Source organism: Vanessa cardui, chromosome 10 (assembly GCF_905220365.1).
Source record: "Vanessa cardui chromosome 10, ilVanCard2.1, whole genome shotgun sequence".
Classification (NCBI taxonomy): domain Eukaryota; kingdom Metazoa; phylum Arthropoda; class Insecta; order Lepidoptera; family Nymphalidae; genus Vanessa; species Vanessa cardui.
Window position 1 is genome coordinate 6789217 of NC_061132.1, and position 24124 is coordinate 6813340.

General features: G+C 31.7%; 1 protein-coding gene across 1 annotated transcript; it reads right to left on the bottom strand.

Annotated features, from left to right (window-relative positions):
* Positions 1–1822: 1822 nt before the first annotated feature.
* On the bottom strand, positions 1823–17797 carry LOC124533021 (apyrase-like). The gene is made up of 11 exons (XM_047108183.1): positions 17564–17797; positions 9563–9785; positions 6882–7079; positions 6682–6812; positions 5890–6040; positions 5644–5770; positions 4938–5095; positions 4115–4196; positions 3535–3693; positions 2736–2881; positions 1823–1959 (listed from the first exon to the last, which is right to left on the bottom strand). Exons 1-11 carry the CDS (start codon positions 17680–17682, stop codon positions 1834–1836), a joined length of 1620 nt encoding a protein of 539 aa, XP_046964139.1. The 5' UTR covers positions 17683–17797; the 3' UTR covers positions 1823–1833.
* Between the last annotated feature and the right edge of the window lie 6327 nt (positions 17798–24124).

The window sequence follows — 24124 nt, forward strand, 5'->3', positions numbered from 1 at the left end:
GATTCAAGCATACATAGGGATATAGGGACAGAGAAAGCGACTTTGTTTTATACTATGTAGTGATATAATCTCTGTTCCAAATTTAAAATTTTATACTGGTTGAAAACTTTATGCTTGTGTGCTATGTGTATCAATTTTATTTTTTTTTATTAATAAAATGCACCAGTGCGAACCCGTGACGGGTCGCTAGTATTAAAGAATAAAAGTGTGATAAAAATCTCCAATATTTTATATTTAAATTTGGAATGATAGGTTTTTCGATGGAACGTATTTTAAACCACTCAAAAATGTCACATTACTCATGTTTTCGGAACTCATGGATTTATGTGTTTTTCTTTATTTCGTCATAACTTTAAATGCCCGAACAGATTTGTATGTGATATGGTATCGTTACAAAACTTTGTTTCACATAGGGTGTCCGGTCCCCATCAAGTGTTTCATTTTTTTTATTATATATATATATATATATATATAGCCTGTTAATTTCCCACTGCTGGGCAAATGGCCTCCTCTCCCATTAAGGAGAGGGCTTGGAACATATTCCACTTGGAACATATTGGGTTGTTGGGAAAACACATGTCACACTGACTATAAATTAATTCTAACTTGTTTTATTTATTTGTGAGATTGATAAGAGTTTATGCCTGTAGTTGGTAACACTGGTTCACTCACTAAAAACAATACTCAGTAGAGGAGGTGGGGGAGAGATGGACACTTTTTCGCAATTCAATGCATAAAAAATCCATCATTACAGATAATCAAGATTTATTGCTAATTCTTATTACAATACAAATTTAGTTAGATATCTATATTTCTAAATCTTATAATAATACGAGATAATTTTAGAAATTAAGTCAAAAGTGCCCAAAGCTCCCATCGACAGGGAGGTTTGGTTTACCTAATGCTATTAGGCGGTGGAGTGCCTGATCCTTTTTCTTTCAATTCCCTTAAATTACATTCGTTCGTCACCAAACTTTTGCTTTTACTGCGTCACATTAAATTTTCATCAAAACGTGTCTTTTCACAGCAAAACTTTTATTCTTTGTCGTGATTGTACCCACGTCAATACAAGATACGGATCCCAAATGAAAACACACTGTTACTTAAGGAACAGTTTCTTTTTATCAAAATGAAACAAATAATACATAAGGCGTGTGGTCCAGTGGTTAGAAGACGCGAATCTTAACCGATAATTTTAAATCCAGACAATCATGTATAAATATGTAATTTAGTTCTATAATTCATCTCGGGTCCGTCAATCATGTATTTAATTTAGTTTTATAATTCATCTCGGTGTCCGTCATAGAAAACATCGTAAGGAAACCTACATGTCGCGAAAGTAAAACTGCTACATGTACGTATCTAACCTGTATGGTTGCATAATAAACTCCAAATATCGAAAGTAAGCTTAGCCCAGCTCTGGTATATTTATAGGGGCTATTACTTTATAAACATTTAAAAAGAGAATATATTCATTTCAAAATATGACTTTCACAGTAAACTTTAAAACAGTTTCGTGGTCATAAAATCATGGATACGGTCTAGTTAATTTCTTAAGTTTTAATGGTTTTAATTTTATTTGGGACGACCGACACGTCAATTTATAAGCGTAAAAGACTGGAAAGTAGGTATTTGATGAGTACATATGCCTGCCTATAATATTAAGTCGAAGTTAGATCTGTGTAACGACTTTGATAGACAAATTTGACAAATTATTGAAAAATATTAAAGCCAGTTACAGTCCTGAACCGTGGAACGGCAATGCCAGTTAAAACCGCGCGGCGCATTTAGTACCTTATGATATTGTAAATAAAACACAAAATACTAAATATATTAATTTATTACAATAAGTCTATTGTCCAACGTCGGTGTGATCGGTGTTACTTTCCTGATATAGTTTTCTAAGACGTCGCTATCTTTGCCGATTGAAGTCATGTTCTGTCCATATTTACTTAACATCTGGAATTAATAATTATTTTTATATAATAATAATAACATTTAATCTTAATTTGCGACTTATTAGATACAAATAAATTGATTACTAGAAATTTTTATCTTTTTTTGGATTGTGTATAGTACGACACAAGTTAGATGTAGCATCGGCAAATTCAATAAATCCGATTACTGCCGATTTACACAACCAATAGAAATAGCTCACTTTCGCGCCATTCGACGACATTCGTCGCTATAGATTCTAGCGTCAGTTCAACCTGAGAAAGCAAGTGCATGTAAATCGACGTGTCAAATTGACGAATATATTAGGTCACATGATATAACAAGTTGTTACGTTTGTGTAAAGATCATATTCACATATGAAATAAATATTGATAATTTTGGATAGCGTACTCAATTCGGATGTGATCCGTTCCATTTTACGAATTTTGCCGATGCTACATCTAAGTTTTTTCGTACTATACGTAAGTGGTCTGTTACGTACACAGTCAATTCTATTTAATAATTCTTAATAATTAAAGCCTACAAAGCTACAATCAAATTAGCAATGTTAAAAAAATATGAACATTTAGAACAATTTTGCAATTTTAATTTAAGAACTATATTAACTTATAATTATTTTATATTATTCCTTTTCTGCTTAATTAAGACAAATAAATCAGTAAACATATGACAGTAATTCCGCTGGGTTGGGTTTGAACCTAATGTCGATAAAAATTCACGTGTAATGAGCCTCTAAACTACGAGTATATCTAGCTATGATATATTTAAAGTATACTTACGTCAAAACCGTTTCCGCCTTTACTGATAAAGCTCATTGTTGTAACTTGGTATTCCATTTCTGGGTCTAAAGGCACGTAATCATCACCTTCCTTAACTAATACTTCAACGGTTAACTCGTTCGTCAAATTTAATTTCAATCGCATTCCTGAAAAAAGGTCAATAAATTTTACTTTATCATTTGTAGTTTCAAACATAGTTCTTTTTACCATTCAGTCATTACCTGTTCTCAAACATTCTACAAATATTAAAAAACATATATATCTTTTTCTTATCTCACTAACCTGTCATATAATTTATTTCCGAAACGAATAATTCTAACGATAAAGCGTTTAGTAACGTTTACATTTCTAAATAATTTATTATATAATAGGTATTTACGTACCAAATATTATCTACATTATGAAAAAGACAAATCACTATTTTAAAAAATAATTAAAGAATATGTTTATTCCAATGGCAGGAGAACGAAATAAAGTTAGATTTACATATTCCATACTATCTGCTAATAGTTCTGCTATATTATATTCTATATTTTTGATAACAGTACTATAATTTGTAACATAATTACTGACGAACATTAACTACTGACTTCCTTGCTGCTACTTCTCAATGGAATAAACATTCCGAACCAATGGTTATTTCATCTTTAACTCAATTCCATAGTAGGTATGGGGTTCAAAAAAAAACATCCTAAATTAAATATCATGTTAATTTAAGGTCAACTATGTTTATTTATCTTAAACTCGTCCTAGCATCGAAATTAACTTTACCTATTAAAATTTTATACAAAGTACTTACCCGAAACTTGAGGCATCCACGGTCCTTGAAAGGGCTTAGCGACCCAGGACGTGCTCATGCAATTTTTAAAGGCATCGATCAAATATTTTCCGAGCAGAGAAAAGGTAACCACGGAGTTTGTAAACGGTAATGCGTTTATAACTTCTCCTCTTGTTATGTCTGAATTCATAGAATTTTGTCATTTTAAAACGTACGTACGAGTTTGTAATTAACAAAAAAAATGTTGCTTAAGTTACTCCTTATTATATCAGTTATCTGCCAGTGAAAATCCCGTTACAATCGGTCGAAAAGATTATCCGGAACAAACAGACAAAAATTATAAAAAATGTTATTTTGGTATATGTACCGTGTATAAATACATATGCATTGAATAAAAGGGTGTTTTAATGTTACAAACAGACACTCCAATTTTATTATATGTATAGATATTCAATTCAATTAATGAAAGATTTTTTAGTCATTTAATGAAGAATATACATTCGAAGATTATAATTGGAATATTCGTTTCATTCGACGTTTATATAATTTTCACATAATGTTTATAAAGTATATCGTTGTATATTATTTCAGTTGTAATTACCTCCTTTTGGAATTGATCCACGGATCATATTACGCAATAGGAACGATACGTGAGTGAGGTTCGAGACTTCCAATTCCTTTGTCTGAAATATATTAATTTACATATATAATATTAAATTGTAAGATATATTTCATTGCTGATAAAATATTTCTCAATCGTTTATCTCTCAATCAAACGATATTCTTTTGTCTCTTGATATATCTTATTTAATTGTGATTTATTTTGACTTTAAGATAGATTTTTTTATACGATTTGTAGTTAGAAAGACGCAAATGGGTAATCTAGAAATAACTGATCACTGCTGCCCATGAATATTCGTCCTTTATCCGACATGAACCATTTCATTTCTTAGAGGACTTATTTTTTTATTCGTCATTATCAATCTTATCATCATTACATGGTATAAAACAAAATTGAAAAAAATCTTTAAAATTAAAGAGGAAGATTTATATTTATAATGCATGCACAATATAGTAGAGAAACATTGATAATTTTACGAGTAGATGTTTTAAAGTGATCGTAAATAAGCACACTTTTTGCGCTTACATTGCAAAGTCTGGCTGAACCCTACGAGATATATTAAAATAATGTATTACAGTATTTTAAGATAGTCTTGATAAGTTCTTCAAGAAAGTACACGATTATCTATGTCTCTCAGAGACAACCGACAGTAACCATTTTTTATAATTTAATTTTTACGACAAATAATGGCTTCATTTCGATGGAATTTTTAGCTATGTCTCAAATTTTCTAAATACCAAGGAGTATGCAAAAATAACAGCCATTATAGTAAATCCTTGATAAACTCAACGCATATACTCACCGAATACAAAAATGCGTCCGCGAAAAAATCGCCAATAGCACATTCCTTCGACCCACAATCGTCAGTAAGAAATTCGTCATCAACGTAACCAACTACTTCGTTTACAATTTCATGAAGATCATCAGTATAGGGTTGGAGAAGAGCTTTTATATCAGGGTCTAGATTTTAATGATAATTTATCAAATAAATATATATCATTATGATCATTAAAAATTAATATAAGATGTCGATAGAGCCGTAGAGGTTAGAACGCGTGCATCTTAACCTTAAAACACTTATATATACAATATAATTTGTGTTTGTGTTTATAATTTATCTCGTTCTCGGAAATGAAGGAAAACATCGTGGGGGAAACCTGCATGTATCTCATTTCATAGAAATTCTGCCACATTTGTATACCACCAACCCGCATTGGAACAGCCAGGTGGAATATGTTCCAAAACGAATCCCATAGTGGGAAATTGACAGGCTATTGTTGTTGGAAAATGTTAATTTTCATCAAATTGGGTTCAATGGTTTTGTTTGAAAGATCGATAGACAGACAGACGTTCTTTCGCAATATTATATATTATTATACAAATCTAAGACAACATTATATACAAATTACTAGATTATTGTTATGTATATTGAAATACATGCTTGAAACAATGTTATTAATGTTTGAAATAATATTGTATTTCATTAATTAATTAAATATGTAACAAACCTTCTGGAATAGATCTGTTGAGAAACACCGGTTCACCCTCGAAATCCTTCAAGTGGCCCTCGTCATCAAAATAAACCGTCAAGTTACCCAAATACTTTGTAAAACATGCCGCTGTCACTATTAAAACCTGATTTATAATAAATAATATATTAATATACAAATTAATAATAACCAAGTAAAAGATAAAGGCAGTAGGCAATTGACTCATTTTCGACGAGAACATATCAGTTTTGAGTACAATCTTACTTGATGCCGAGGATTTGATTCAGTCCGCACGAGTACAGGGTATGGTCCAGATATATATTCATTGCTCGGAGACTTTCCGTTCCATAAAAGACTATGCGAGTGACCTCCTACAATTACGTCAATTTTCTCTCCAACCATCGATGCTATTTGCCTGTTAACATAAACACATCTCTACTTAAAATAATAAATAAAGAAATATATACGACATATTACATATGCCTCAAAAATCAATGTAATATGTATATATATTACATTGATTTTTGAGGCCATTTGGCCGATCCAAGACTAACCATCCATAAACCCAATTTCAATCAAATTCATTCGTCTGATAAGTTATTGTTTGGACAACCTGTATCTAACATTAAATCTTTTGCTCTCCATATATTCTCGGAAACAAAATCGATGGCAATTTCTTTTCGAAACGTTAAATTATATCTGTTATATGTAATGAACAGAATCGGAGCAAAAACCATAAATTCGTTTGACTGAAAATGCACTGAATCTTTATAAGACTATGTTAAGCGGATATTGGAAAATCCAACAGATTTATTTCATAGATAATAAAGTTATCGATGTATATTACTAGTATTCCAACAAAAGGATCTTATGCACCGTAGTCAGCGATTTGACAGGTTTATTGGAAAATATGGGAGCTAGCTACTTTCTTTGCATTTAAATCGCTTGTAAGTCACACGCATGGAATACATCGCTGTAGTTGATAATGCTTTTAATAAATTAGTATTTTTAATAGTATGTTAAATTATACTCAATTCTTGTCTAATTATCACTTACTTGTCAATATCTAGTCCACAATGAGATAAGAGAATTATAATATCTACTCCTTGATCTGTTAGTATCTGTGCTTCTCTTTGTGCTGTTTTTATTGGATCTAAAAAGATAACACCTTCAGCGTTTGACGATGTCTGAAAATTTCAAAAACACTTATATAGTCATTCACTTAGTTTAAGATCTCTTCTTGTATATTTTCGTACCTTAGTTTCTGTTGTTATTAAACCGAATATTCCTATTTTTCTGCCATCTCTTTCTAATATTACGTGCGGTTTATATAAACCATCCAATGCTGGTTCAAGGCTTGTGTCAATATTGGCGACGACGACCGGTGCTTCGAGTGCCGCAAGGTACGGTGCTAAGCCCGCTATTCCATCATCGAACTCATGGTTGCCAATCGTCTAAACAAATTAATATTTATAACCTTTACTCTTATCTCTATATAAATAAAGTTTTACAATTAATAATCAAAAATAGATTATTAAAGAGCGTGAAAAGACACTGCGTCAGTGTGCTAACACCCACACTAATCTATGTAATCTCCTGCACAGATAGCTAAACTCTCTTGAAATCAAGTCAGAAGGTCAATATTTTGAAATAAACAGGGAACACTGTAATTATTAAAATTGAAACGAGTAATATTATAAGAAAAACGTAATTATATGAACATTAGAGTCACAAACAATGGCCGATCTAAACATTTATATACAAATTAATAATTACTTGGTGGTAGGGCTTTGTGCACGCCCGTCTGGGTAGGTACCACCCACTTATCAGTTATTCTACCGCAAAACAACAGTACTCAGTATTGTTGTGTTCCGGTTTGAAGGGTGAGTGAACCAGTGTAACTACAGGCACAAGGGACATAATTTCTTAGTTCCCAAGGTTGGTGGCGCATTGACGATTTAGGGAATAGTTAATATTTTTTACAGCGTCATTGTCTATGGCTAATGGTGACCACTTACCTTCAGGTGGCCCATATGCTCGTGCGTAAACCTATATCATAAAAAAAAATTCGAAATACAGGCTATTGAATATGCAATTTTAATTGTTTTATTTTTTAAACAATAGTGAGATGTCTTGAAGACTTCTTTCTACAAGATATTATAAACCGTCTCCTTTTTTCTGTTCGTCCTGTCTCATTTGTTACAAATATGATTATTAAAGACTATAATTTAAAAAAAAAGTCGTCAATTGCACCATAAATCATGAGAGCCCAGATGTTGTGTTGTTTTTTGATTTGAAGGGTACCGCTGTGTGGTGGTAGAATATCTGATGATTTGGTGGTACTCATGCTTGCAGTAATCGCTACCTACTACTAGTAAATAATAATTACATAATCATTAAACCATACAATCTATGCGCCTGCGCCAGTGCACCTAATTGCACTTGACTAGTAACAGCTAACATCTTATGTATATAAAAATAATTTATTTTATTTTAAATTACTGTTCCAATGGGTTTAATGGTAAATATTATCAGAACACAAATTTACTATCAGTTAAAGTTTATTTGTTTAAATAAATAATTAATGTTAGCATTTGTGTTTACGTAAGTTAAATATTGAATATTTTTATGTTGCTGTCCTTTGTTTATTATTAACCGTCATTTGTTAATAACCCAGTGACCTAATCAACGAAATGTATTGGTTTAAGATTGTTTTAATATAACGTTGAAAGAAGGTATAGTACGAAACAACTTAGATGTAGCATCGGCAAAATTCGTAAAACCGATCACATCCGAATTCAGTACGCTATCTCAAATTGACAATATTTATTTCTTATGTGAATATGATGTTTACACAAACGTAATAACTTGTAATATCATATTATCTAATATTTTCGTCAATTTACATGCACTTGGTTTCTCGGGTTGAACTGACGCGAAAATCTATAGCGACGAATAGCGTCGAATGTCGCGAGGGAGCTGTTTCTATAGGTTGTGTAAATCGGTAGTAATCGTTTTTATTGAATTTGCCGATGCTTCACCTAAGTTGTGTCGTACTTTATATCCCAGTAGGCCGTTTCAAGGCCTTATTTGTGTCTACCAATTCTTTAGCTGATAAGGAAATCATCGTGAGGAAAAGGTTTTGAAATAATAATGATTAACTCTCTGCGTTCAACGAGTACAAACATTTATCTTAAACATGTTTTAAATAGTCTCATTGTCCCTTTGACAACAATTTATCATCATTGTCATATTAGTTGAGCATACACGTTTTATTTATTTATTTAACAGTATCCACGTGCCAGTGCCTTATTTATATTCTATTTTAATATATTTAGCGTTTTATATTTTACATTTTAAATGAACATCACCGGATCTTCGCTGGACTACCTATCGTCTTCTTAGAAGGCTAAACGCTTACTTTTTTCTTTTTTTTTTAAATTACGATGTGTAATAAAGAGCAGAGATGGCCTAGTGGTTAGAACGCATGCATCTTAACCGATGATTGCGGGTTCAAACCCAGGCAACCACCACTGATTCATGTGCTTAATTTGTCTTTATAATTCATCTCGCGCTCAGCGGTGAAGGAAAACATCGCGAGGAAACCTGCATGTGACAAATGTCATAGAAATTCTGCCACATGTGTATTCCACCAACCCGCATTGGAACAGCGTGGTGAAATATGTTCCAATATTATATTTATATTATATACATCCGGTCTCACAGACATACACGTTTGTGCATATTTATTTACGTTTCTTTGTGCGCGCGTGGGTATACAGATATATTTTAGTGTCTTTCAATATCTACTTCCTAGATTATTTTAATGACAATGTATACGACGTAATAAACGATTATTAACTAATAAATAATGCTTGTATAAACATATGTCTAAAGAATAAAAAAAAGAAGCAATTTGCCAAATGCAAATACTCACATGTGCATCATTGGGCAGTAGGTTTATGAATCTTTGCGTTATATTCCATTTCAACAATGTGTACCAATAGGTTCCTTGGAACGTATCGCCAGCATTCAATAGCAAGGCGTCAGGTTTGTCTTTGAGCAGTGTTTTGATTTCATGGTACAAACGAGCGTAGCCTCCTAAGCATGATGTATCGTTTGATATACACACTGGGTAAGACACTGTCGTTTCTTCGAATCTGAAATCAAAAATTTACAAATTGCATAAAAGATATACATTTATCAGAGTAACTTCTTCAATCAGCCTTAATGGCCAGATTCAAAATTATGGAATAGCAAAATAGAAAATACTCAAACAACTGTCGGAGCTCATTTTGTTGATAATATTTGTCGGATTTTGCTAGCAAGTCTTAAAAAGGGGTGAACGTAATACACAATAATCTAGTCAAAATATACTTTATTCATGTTTTTACAAGCACTGTTGCATCGTGTTTTTACACAACTGTATTAAACGTGAATCTACCGCCGGTTCGTAAAGTAGATTCTATCAAGAACAACCGGCAATTTCTTGCCGGAGAAACCACGCAGTTTCCTCCGTTCTCTTTATCAATATTTGAAAGTTAAATACAATGACATCCTGTCCGAAAGTAAACAAACGCGTGTTAAATAATATGCCTTGTTTAATGATGTTTTCACTACATAGTATAAAACGAAGTCGCTTTCTCTGTCCCTATGTCCCTTTGTATGATTAAATCTTTAAAACTACGTAATGGATTTTGATGTATTTTTTTAACAGATAGAGTGATTCGCGAGAAAGGTTTTTGGTAGGACAATGTAGTAAAAGATAATTTTAGAAGTATGTAATGTGATGTCGTAAATAAATAAATTTTGTAGCATATTTAGTGTCAGTATTGCACCCGTGCGAAACAAAATTTGAATAAGAACAATTGAAATAAAAGATCTTAAAATGCCAGAGTTCCATGGTTATAGTAGTTAAGAATGAAGATTATCGTTGTCCAAACAAAATAATAAAACTACGAATACACGAACATTTATTTCTAGTCCAAGTAATATTCTGTCAGTAAACAGAATTGGCTTGTATTGTTTTAGTTTGGATTAAACCGGTTAGAACCAGTTTTATAAAGCGATTACCATTTCGACCACGATTGGCTAATAAGGATAAGGTTACCTTGATACACTCTAATTTAATTACATAGCCATGATATACAAGGGCGAGAGACGAAACAAAACTACAGAGATACCTTAGGGAAGCCTATAAGAACAACACACATAAAGATATACACATATATAGATATATCTGTATGTTTATAACTGTTATAAAAACCCTGTCCGGCGTTGAACACCCCTTAACCGAGTTTTCCCTGGACGGTTATCAATATTCTTTTTCGTTTTTATATTGTTTAAACCACACCAAAAAAAATAAAAATATTACATTTTTTTTATTAGCAATACATTAATTTCCAATTATACAACTGTAAGCACGTTGTGGGAATTTGATTAGACCAATCACGCTCATTGGTGCCAATGTTGGTCGTCGGTTTGGTCCAACTCATTTTGCGAAACGTGTTAATATACCAAGGTTAGATATCAGATATTACTCATCATAAAAGTAAGGCTTATTTTTTTATTATATCATATAGGTTGGTGAACTGGATCAATTGAAAGGAGTCTTCCTATCACGCATCAGCTTTAGGAACCAAAATGTTACCAGTACCTAAAGTTACACTGGCTCACTCACACTTCAAACCGGAATACAACAATACTACTTGAGTGTTACTGTTTGGCGGTATACTAATTAATAAGTCGGTGGTTGGTGCCACAGAATTAATTAAACGTGATAATAAGTTTATCATTAAATGTACTGTGTGGTGCCGTAAATAATTGAAAAATTAACATTTTTTATTAAACCAAAGTATTCTTAGTCTATATATACTTTTATATAGTAGGAAATTAATCTTTACATAAATTCATACTAACATAAAAATGCGAAATTAACTATGTCTATCCGTACGTTACTCTTTCAAGGTCAAACCACTGCACCAAGCTTGACCGTAAGTCAAACATTGATTATAACTAAATCTGACAAGCAATATTTGAATCACGAGTAAAGACACGGTTAGCAACTAGTGCTTCATCACGTTCAACCATGACCAATCATTGATAACCATGTACCAATTACTTGATTTATATCGTCGGGTTTATATTTTAATACCATAATTATGAGAAAAGAACACGAATATCGTATTATACGATCATGCGAGTACGTCATACTACTGACTCAGCAACAACTGTCTGTATATTTTCCACTGGTGGGTTAAGACCTCCTCACCCTTTTTAAGAAGAAAGTTCGGAACATATTCCACCACGCTGTTCCAAAGCGGGTTCGTGGAATAGGTACACACGTGGTACACATACGTACACATGTGTAGGTACACATACCTCACGATGATTTCCTTCACCGCCGAGCACTACATGAATTATAAACACATAATAAGCACATGAATATGGAGCAAAATTTCAGTGGTGCCTGGCTGGGTTTGAATCTGCGATCATCGATTAACGCAGCTATTTTGTAATTTGAATTCAAAACTTATATTTGCTGATTGATATTCAAAACTCTGCGTCAAATGTTCAGAACAATGATGCTTGATATTAATATCAATACGGGTCATTATATTTGTATTAAAATACAAATTTTTACGTGACATAATTATTGTCTAGGTCACTCAGACTTCTAGCAATCACCTGTTTTATCACATGTATTTACATGTGATAAAATTGGGCGTGCTCAAATATAATAATTAAATGTATATAATCCATACTAATATTAAAAAGTAAAGGAACAGTCTGTAAATTTCCCACAGCTGGGATAAGGCCTCCTCTTTCATTAAGGAGAGGGTTTGGGGAGGGGGAGGAACATATTCCACCACTCTGTTCCAATGCGGGTTGGTGGAATGCACATGTAGTAAAATTTCGAAATTAGACACATGCAGGTTTCCTTACAATGTTTTCCTTCACCGCCGAGCACGAGATGAATTATAAACACAAATTAAGCACATATATATAGTGGTGCTTGCCTGGGTTTGAACCCGCAATAATCGGTTAAGATGCACGCGTTTTAACCACTGGGCCATCTCGGCTCTCACTATTGTTATAATTATACTAATATTATAAATGCGAAATTCACTCTGTCTGTCTCGCATTCACGCTCTACTGAACCGATTGAAATGAAATTTGGTACACATATAGACTAGAGCCTGAGAAAGAAGATATGCTACTTTTTAATTGGAAATGGTGTTGTAAAGGGTTGAAAAGGAGGGATGAAAGGTTATATGAAAGTATTGTGTATAGAACTGGAAGCATAAAACTTGTATTTTAGGCCTTTGATCTTTGATTTGAACTTATAAAATATAATATCAAGACACCCACTAAGGAGTGTTTCTACCTATTTCTATTTTAAATTAATTTGTCAATGTATTCACATTTCACGAGAGCAAAGCCGAGAGTAGCAGCTAGTATCATTATATACTGACGTTAATACAACAATGACATACGATTAAAGTTAAAAGAAGACTAAGAGGAAAATATTATTTTAAATGACTATACACAAAATAATCTAACTCGCCTCACTGTATCTACATTTTAACCTATAGGCTTATTCGTTATGCAAAACACGAAAGACAGAGTACTAATAGTTATTCCTAGCGACTCGACCGAATAGACTACATTTATTGTAAATTGAAGATCAGCTCAAAAGCTATGATGTGATAGTCATAGGACTTTGACTTTTGACAAACCCGTCGGGGTAGGTTATTGAAACGTTTTATTACCTGGCCATCAGATATTCTACCGGTTTAAAGGGTGAGTGAGCTCTGTCTTCACTTTTGGCACAAGGGACTACTTAGCTCCCAACGTTAGTGAAATCGGTTCTGTGTCACGAATGGTTGACATTTCTTACAGTACCAACGTTGTGGGCACTGGTGGCCACTGACCATCAGATGGTCTGTTTACATGTCCGCCAACTTAACAAAAAATACATATTCTTAAGCGGATATACCTTCAACAGAAGCCGACAGACTTGAATGTCAAGTTTTTTTTGATTGATGCCTCAGTTTGCGAGTGTTTTTAAAAATTGTATTTAGGTACATACTTTATATCTATACTACTATTATATATGCGACGGTATCTCTATCTGTCGGTGAGGTTTCCTTGGCTTATCTAAAACCTACGAGTCCCAAAACGTGGACGGAGCCAAAGGGGGAAAAGAAGTTGTTTTTATTCTTAATGATAAGAGTTATCATTAAGAAATTAAAATTAAAAAATGAAATATTAGATTCAAATTTAATTGCAACCTGTTTAGTGGATTCTACATAAATTCTCCTCAAACCAAATACATGTAAAGCTATTTATTGTTTCTCCACCTCTTTAGTTGTACAATTAATATAATTGTATGTTTAAGCTTTTAGCTAACTCATTTTCGCTACAAAAATATATTCTCTTTACTTATTACTTTTTTTTAAATAATTCATATCTTCCTCTATATATAAAAGGAAATATTCCTATATTCGTGATCTAGGAGTTGCTAAACCATTCCTCCAATTGAGATGCAATTTTTTTTCTGTAAGTACTTCAGAAGATTCGTATTTCCTAATAAAAATATGTATTTAGCACGACTGTACATCAATTTTAACTTTTTAGGTATGTAGGCTATTTATGCTAAGCCGATACGGGTAGCTGGTATATAGTAAAATACAATACAAATACTAATAGTAAATACGAGGAAAGAGAATAATAATAATAATAAATATCTTATTACTAAAACTCTTTTATACAATCTTATTATGAAATCTATATAAATAGCTTTAATTGCTAATATTACTTGCTTATAATTACAAATACACAAAGTGCCAAGGTTGTTTCTCTAAAAGTCCCTCCCCGAGGTCATGCCACGTGACTGAGCCTCGTGACACGGCCGGGAACTATCGGGGACACGCGTTAAAGATAATCAAATTAGTTACGTACTTTCAGTGCTAGCAAGACCCTGATGGTAGCTTTTACGCCTGAATATCAAGAAAATATCGTACACATAATTTAAAGGCCAGTAATACAGATTCAACCAAGATAACCGACAATAAACTTAGTAGTTATTCTTTTCAACATTTGAAAATACAAAGTCAAATAAATAAAAAATATTAACTCCACGCTTTTTATCATCTATATAATGTTGTATAAATATTTATAATATAGGTAATATGGCTTCTTTACCAATGTAATTTTTACGAATGAGTTAAATTTACGAAACGACATTAATGCACGGACCATTGCTGGATTATCCTCCCCCATTGGGGAAAAGATTTGGAGCTGATTCCATCACGCTTTTCCAATGCGAATTAGATACATGCAGGTTTTCTCACAATGTGTTCTTTCACCGTTCAGCCCGAGACGAATTAAGCACATAAAATTACATTGGTACTTGCCTGAGTTTGAATCCGAAATCACTTGAGATGTACGCTTTCTAAGCGCTGGTCCATCTCAGTTCTTAATGAATTATTAATAAGTTAATTACTAACATAAACTTTAACCATCTTAACATGATCTTTAAATATTTTGATACGTCATTTATGTATAATTAAAATTGACGATAAGACTAAGTCAAAGATTATCAAAAAATAAACAATATTATGCGCAAAAGATAACTGTATTAGGTCAAAATTATATTATTGAGTCGATGTTTCCTGTATAATCATTAATTGCGAATGCTTTCCCAGATTATGTACAGCATGAAATTGCTGTTTATATAACTTTACAACTATGAGGAATCAAGATTTCCGAATATAGCAATAGTCGTCGCTTTAGACTGAACGCGTTTTACTGGTCCAAGTTTCTGTATTTAAATTTAATAAAAAATAAACCAATATTGTAATTGATCCTGCGTCATATTGTTATTCGTGATTTTCTTTTATTTTAATTATCTATACGTTAACGTAGAAGTGTAGGGTATATATATATATATATATATATATATATATATATTAAATATTTCGAGTCACCCGCCCTGGCTTCACACTGATGCAAAATATACTACAGAATTTGTTTATTTACGACAGCACAATACAAACTTTTAAAATTATCAGTGTTTCTTTACTATACTGTCCATATATTATATACAAAAACTTTCCTATCGAATTACACTATCTATTAAAAAAAAACACATTAAAAATCGGTGCGTATTTTTAAATATTTAAGCTTACATAGGGATACAGAGACAGAGAAAGCGACTTCGTTTTACATTATGTAGTGATATGAATATTCCGATGGTGTTTCGATAATCAATAAATAATTAATTATTCCGTTTTCTCTGTAAATTAATTTACGACACTAAGACTAACAATTGTGCCAGTTAATTTCCGTTACTATCTGTTTGCATTGATTAAAGCCTTAGTATTTTTAAAATCATGAAATAGCGATATCCCTTGGATGTATTGTATCCCTTGCGCCGTTCCTTAAGCTGGAATAAGGCAATACAAAGATAATAAGTACTGATGTATGGCCAATGTTGTTTTCAATCAAATCATGACATGTGTACCGCGGAAGTCGCTATAAACTAGACTGCAGTGAAACTCGGTACACTTGTAGCCCAGTTTATAAAACAAATTCATAATATGATCCAGATAGTTTTATTTATACACTCGACATCTATACTTATAATAAAATTGGAGTGTCTGTTTTTAATAATTAATAACCGTGTTTTACTAAATGCATATGTAAACATATTACAGAGTATATATACCGATACAAAAAAAAATTACAATTTGTCTGTCTGTCTGTTTGTTCCGGCTAATCTCTGGAATGGCTGGATTGATTTTGATAGCTATTTCACTGGAAAATAGCTGATGCAATAAGGAGTAAGTTAGGCTACATTTATTTTAGAATGAGTGTTAAATTCACAGCTAGTATTAAATATTATTATTACTTTTTGTCATATGGGAAGGCGGACTGCCAAATGAGCCAATTAAAAGTAACGTAGTGGTCACCATTATTCATATATCGGTAATAAATTTCAATAATTCCTTATATCAACTTTTGCCACCAACTTTGGGTACAGATGTTATAACCCTTATGCTTGTAGTTACACTGACATAAACACCCTTCAAACCGGAACACATCAATACTAAGCATTTCTGTTTATCGGTAAATGATAGGTGGTACCGACCCAAAGGTCCATAAAGCCTCAAGCTCTATTAAAATAAAAAAAAATAAAAAATCTCTAAATTTTTGGGTCCGACCATTAGTTACTGTTATTTCTGGCACGCAAATTTCAGAATTAAGAATAAAAAAAAAATACAGACACTCTCGTGCCGTAAAAAGTATTTAATTTCGTTGTTTATTCACCTGCTCTCATACCGATTGTACCGAAATGACGACCGAGGGAATTGTAAGAGAAAGAGAACGCAAGCGCACCTATATTTCCGTGTATAATTTGACACTTCAATATTTTTTTATTTTTTATGGTATAAGTTGGCGGACGAGCATATGGGCCAATGTGCCATCAACCATGGGAACTAAGATGTTATGTCCCTTGTGCCTGTAGTTACACCTCTCTTCATCTGTTAAAAATTAATCTTGAATCATGAGAACCGGAAGCTTTGGCGCATAGAATTAGATTAGAAGGACGTCGCTATGTAAATATTATATACTCTGACAGGTAAATCACTAAACAAAATTTTATGAAAATGACTTTAAGTCTTGAAGAAAGTGCACCCGCGTTTATAAGGTAGTTGTTTATATGTAATATACTCTATCATTTCACTAAAGGCACTATCAAATTATTGACATGTATATATAAAAAAATATCTATTAAAAATCATTTTAAATAATTACAAATAATAAGTTATAACACTTTTAAAAATCCTCCTAAAACAATATCAGTAATGAATTCGAAATAAAGAAACGAATCAATGATGTATTCGAGTTTACAGTTGCAATCGACAATTACCTTGCGTGAAAATCATTATAATGAACTATGTCCAGCTTAAACAAATCTCTTTTGAACACACCACAATTAACAAAGTCACTTATAAATAACAAAAACGATATAAAAAATAAACGTAACATTGTTATATTGGATAACGAAAAACGCGTTCAATTCGGCGCATCACTATCGATTACCGAATACTAAAACCATATCGACGTCAGTTTACTAAAGTCGACAGTTAAATACTACTAAGTACAGCACTCAAACGAGTGCCGCGTAAAGATTACTTCCACAAGTATGTTGCAGTTGAAATCTGTTATCGACTTTATGCTTTTGTAATAAGGTTGTTTAATTCGACAGGTAATTTTGATATGGACATTGAAATCGTTGCGAAAACAAGGGTTACGAAATGATACAACGCAGTCAGCTGATCGCAGTTTACGAACTGATGGAGTGCATTTATCATTTTAATGTAACTTAATACGTTAAGTACGTTAAATTGTTTAAAGGATGAGAATAATTTTGAAGTCGATCGAAATGACGTCATAAATTTTATATCCTTAATTTTGATTGTAAATTATTATATAGTTAGTATATAGTGATGTCATTTACGTATTACATTTTTGTATACTAATTTTGGATGGGAATTAATTTAATTAACTTAGGTATGTAAAACGTATATTTTAAATTTTTATTGCAAGTATTTTTAAGTCGGATTGTTTTATTGTATACTATTAAATTAAACATATCGAAAATAATATACGAGTATGTACGCTTTTTGGAAAGCGATGTTTCGTAAATATTTTTCACATTAACATTTAATTCTCTCATTAATCTTTGAACACTTAAAACGTTAAACTGCTTTTGAAATTTATACAATGTGTATATTTAACATAATTATTTATTGTAAGACTCTTAAGCGTTCGTAATCCATTCCGTGAATTCCGCTTTTCCTGTTTTCTTATTTCCATAAAAATGTATAACCGATAACGAATAACATATTCGTTATTAATTTCGGGATATTTACCATGTTTTTTATTTTTGTTCGGTGGAGCTCGGTATTTCGACATTATCTACGAATGTCTTTTTCACGAGTCTCGTGACAAAATAAAAACATGATAAATATCCCGAATTTAATAACTTTAATAATAAAAATAACCATGTTAATTTAGAATCTTATACGAATAACATATTTGTATATTAATGTAAAAAAAAAAAACAGAAAGATCTTAATACATCAATATACAATAACAGCTTAATAATATATATATATATATCACTCCCATGTACTAATTTATCAATCTCTATATAGAATAAAACCTATAAAATTTATGACTATAATCACTACATACTATAAAACATAGTCGCTTCCCGCTGTCTGTCTGTCCCTATGTATGCTTAGAATTTTAAATCTACGCAACGGATGAGGCGATTTTTTTTAAAAGAGTGATTCAAGATGAAGATTTATATGTATAATACATGCAAAATATAGTAGAGAAACACTGATAAAATTTTTTAAAGGTTTCTAATGTAACGTCATAAATAAACACTTTTTTAAATGTTTGGTACGTGCCGAATTATTATTTTTTTAAAGACAATTCCCAGCAAATAAATATATTGTCGAAATCAGTTCATAAATAATAGATTTATGAATAAATAAAATATACATTAAAAAACTAAATTTACAACCTCTACTTTTGTGAAGTCGGATAAAAAAATCAACTCACTTAAGCCTTTAAAGAATTAATAAAAAGACATAGCAGGATTAAGAATTTATATTTCCCGTAGATAAATAAAAAATAAGGATCAGAATGTGAAACAAAACATATCTCTGTCCCCTTCTTGTTTTAGCGATTGAATATACTACTACTTCTATACTTCTATTTATACAAGATTATGCTGTCTTTGGTTATTAAACGGGCAGGGTCCTTGGAAACGCAGTTTAATAGCTATTAGGGAATGGCCCTTGGTGCAGGACTAAGCTGACCATACATGCTATTTTGTATCGGACAGTCCTACTTTCAAGTTAAATACAAAGTACTTGCAAAATATTTTAAAGTAAGTTGACTAAAATACAAATGATCATTTGAAATGTACAAGAATTATTGAGACATTTTTATTTCGAAAACAAACAGTATCTTGAATTGTACTGTTAACTTATCTAATAAAGTAATATTATAAGTTAATCTGTAAATATATTATTATTAACTTGTTAACTGCCCGTGGCTTTGCTCATGCGCAACCGCTAGTAACTAAATATATTCAATTACCTTCAATATAATTATAGCGAATACAGAGAGACGTAACGTGTCAAAAATTTACAATTAATACATAAAATAAATAGTAGTATATTTAATACTTCTTTATTTTTATATACATTTTGCTTTACATACAACAACAACAACTTGTAATTTACCCACTGCTGAGCTAAGACCTCCTCTCCCTTTGAGGAAAAGGTTTGAAATATATTGCACTACGCTGTTCCAATGCAAGTTGGTGGAATACACATGTGGCAGAATTCTCAAATTGGACACATGCAGGTTTCCTCACGATGTTTTCCTTCACCGCCGTGTATGAGATGAATAATAAACACAAATTAAGCACAAAAATATTCAATGGTGCTTGCTTGGGTTTGAACCCGCAATACGGGCTAAGATGCACGTGTTTAGCACTGGGCTATTTCGGCTCTTATATACAGGTTATAAAAATTATATTAGCAACATTTTTTTTAATTTAAGTTAAAATTCAATTGCTGGCTTCGTATTTAAACTGTTAGCAAGGAGATTGTGACCAATAAGGTTAATTGGGAAATTAAATTTTTGCTAACGAAGTAAGTCTAGTAAGTCATTAAATATCACCTTAATAAAACGAACGACGATACGATCGAGAAATATTATTATTTAATTGGGTTATTTAAGTAGAATACATTAATTATATTTCGATTGGTTTTTTCTAATGTATTTATTGTTCTATATATATGGTATACGTTGGCGGATGAGCATATGGGCCACCTGATGGTAAGTGGTCACCATCACCCATAGACAATGATGCTGTAAGTAATATTAACTATTCCTTACATCGTCAATGTGCCACCAACCTTGGAAACTAAGATGTTATGTCCCTTGTGCCTGTAGTTACACTGGCTCACTCACCCTTCAAACCGGAACACAACAATATTGAGTACTGTTATTTGGCGGTAGAATAACTGATGAGTGGGTGGTACCTACCCAGACGGGCTTGCACAAAGCCCTACCACCAAGTAAAATGATACGTTACATACGTATTACGTACGTTTACGGGAGAAACATTATTATTGAATTGGGTTTTTTAGTAGAATTCGATAATTATATCTCAATTGGTTTTTCTAATGTATTTATATATATATATATATGTATATGAGACAACATCACATACAATACTCTAATCCCAATGTAATGTAATGTAAGTACCACAAATACACAGACCCAAGACACATAGGAAACTAATGATAATCTAAAATAAATCTAAACCCAGTGTACACACCACGGAGGTCGTCGAATTTTATTATTCGATTAATTTTATTATCGTTTACATTCCACGTGTCTTATAATTTACTGATGTTTAAAACATTAATAGTTTCACTTGAGGGTTTTTTACAGACTGTCTTTATGACAGATTCAAGAGAAAATTTAGACACCAATTTACTTTTAATTATTTTCAGATTAACTATGACAATTAAAATATATAACTACTGATGTTTAAAACATTAATAGTTTCACTTGAGGGTTTTTTACAGACTGTCTTTATGACAGATTCAAGAGAAAATTTAGACACCAATTTACTTTTAATTATTTTCAGATTAACTATGACAATTAAAATATAGACTAATGTTTAATAGATTTCTAATACCTCATAGAAAGAGTTTTACATGACAAATTAACAATATGAATTTCAACAGGTAGGTGTGTATTTTGTGACAAAATGAAAAAAAAGCCTATTTTAAATTTATCACTATAAAAGTTTTTTTTATAATTTTCAAGCAAACTGTAAAACTACATTGTTAAAACTAACATATTAGCCAAAAATTAAATATATACAATACTTAGAGTTGGTGAAAACCGGCGATTAAGATTTTAGTTGCTTCGTTTCAAATGTCACAAGAAAACTGATAACGACACTTTCCTCTAGTCTGTTTGTCACGATTAGGAACTATTCTTGTACTTAAATCTTAAGAGAAAATTGTACAATCGCAGACTTATCTCAATTAAAGAAAAACTGTAGGTTAACCTATAGTCAAACTCTATTCCAAATTTGAATTATATTTAAATATTTCGAAAAAGGAAAGAGAATCTAGGATTCTGTATGTATGTATATATGTATAAAAAATGAACAGAGATATATATCTAGTTAGTTTGTATGGAACACACTTATAATTGCTTATTAAATTAAGCATTGTTTGAACGATAATACTATTTTATTACCTGTTATCAGTAACAAAGTTTAGATTTAATTTTACGTTAGAAATCGGCAATTCGATTTTTCTTTGATTACTAAATTAATATATTTTTTATTTGTTATTAATTGATTATTTAACATTAAGGCCTGTAACACAAATAAGAATTAAAACAGCTACTACATAAATCATGATGGCGTAAAATGGTGGTGAAAATGCTAGAAGCATTTCCCCGTTGAATCTCCGTTCCGATTTTCTAAGCAAAAAATAATTACCCTTATGTCATCAGTGGAAAATACAAAACCTTGGGAGTAGGGTTAGCAAAAAAAACAATTCAAATAAAACTAAAGACGTCCAATGACATTTACCGGCACTATGACGGTATGTTACATTGGAATTTGGAATTTTGGAAGATGTGTTGACATCTTGGCCAACTGTAATCCAACACGTGCAAGTCACCTCACGATGTTTTCCATCCTTCATTATAAACACGAATGAAGCACATGAGCGTGTTAGAAACGCTTCTCTGATCCCACAATCTTCGTTAATATCACAATCATGGTCAAGTATTTCCTGTCAATTTCACTCGATATATAGATTTAGGTCGTTGATATGGATTTGCACGTGAACTACATTAAAGTATATTCTGAACAAATGGACATTTGTACAATTGCCTTCAATCAATAGATATGAGTGAAATCTCTAAGATTGCCTTATCATATTTTATAATCTCGCGCCATTTCGAGAGTATTTCGATTAGAAAGGTAGTGTGGACCAGTTTGGGTAGTTCAATGATATATGTAATTGCTCCTAGCGATATGAAGAGATCGATTCCCACAGCTTGGCCAATTGTGATCCCATAACAAATCCTTCTAGATTCACTATTCAGTAATATGTACTACTGTTTTAGTAAATGTGTGGCGGATTGAAATTTTTGTTGTGTGAATAATGTATGCCATTGCTATACCAAGCCACTCCATGCTATCAAGAGCTACTGAATGAAAATTGACTACGACCAAATATTTAAAAAAAACCGTTAATTGCAATTTACCAATATATATACATAGATAATATACATTAATTATATTATAAGCCACTAGGTATACATAAACCAGGAGATGCGAGGCGTTTGTGTGGAGGTTTTAGTATATAATATATTACATAAGCTGCGCTTACAGTATCACGCGTCTTAAATTTATACTATTGACGTGACAAAGGAGAATTCCATGTTCTCGTATAATAACAGTAATTATCGCGCTGTGGAGTTTCGCGCTTGAGATTATAAGCGTGAACGCGCACTTGAAAGTACTTTAATTATTCAGTATTATTATTATCAATTTTCGAAATATATGTTTAAGTATGCACTTTAAAATTAATTATTTTTATTTTTATATATTTTTTACTTATATACCGTACGAACAAGAGTATCTTCTGATGAAAAGTGACAACCACTCATGAACATCTACAGCAAGATTCATCGAAACTTCCTTAGTCGTATAGGTTAGGAAAAACCGCTCGCGAAAACAAAATGTTCTAAAAATCGTGCCATTGTTCATTCATATATTTTTCTAAATTCGTGAAATTGATTTACATAGATAAGTCATAGTAAATAGGATAAAAACTTGGCTAAACGTGGCGCTCACAGCGAGCTCAGTCAGACATATCAGCAACAGGAACATAGGACTAGCTTACACAGCAACTAACTTCTGAGAACTCTATTTCCTAAATAGCCGACAATATAAAAACGATAAAAAATATTTTCTTATTAAAAAATCGCGTCGAAATAATATTTTTATAAATAACTTTCATTTTAATTCAAGTGTTTTATAGTGAAATGATTTTGTAATTACATTAGTAATATGATTTCATATAAATATGCAACCTAACGTAAGACAATTTCATATACCAACTGATTATATTGATTTCTTACGTCATCAATAATTATAAGAATATGTTATAATATAGTGTAGTAAATGTAAGGCAAGACAACAAAAGTAATTGAGAATATCATAATCAAAATAATCTTTCAAGATACTCATAAGTTACAGTGTAGAATTATATATAAGGTTAAACCGGTTCTTAAAGTAGATTATATCGAGAAGAACCGGCAATAAACTTAGTAATTACTCTTATCCATTTCGATTATCTTC

Bases quoted from the DNA above. Each gene is read 5' to 3' on its own strand.
- LOC124533021 (XM_047108183.1), bottom strand. From the start codon at position 17,682: ATGTTACGTTTATTTTTTATATCGTTTTTGTTATTTATAAGTGACTTT. The intron at 6,041-6,681 runs GTAAGTGATAAT...TTATGTTAACAG, and splicing joins TGTGGACTAGATATTGACAA to GCAAATAGCATCGATGGTTG. The intron at 1,960-2,735 runs GTAAGTATACTT...TATTAATTCCAG, and splicing joins AAGGCGGAAACGGTTTTGAC to ATGTTAAGTAAATATGGACA.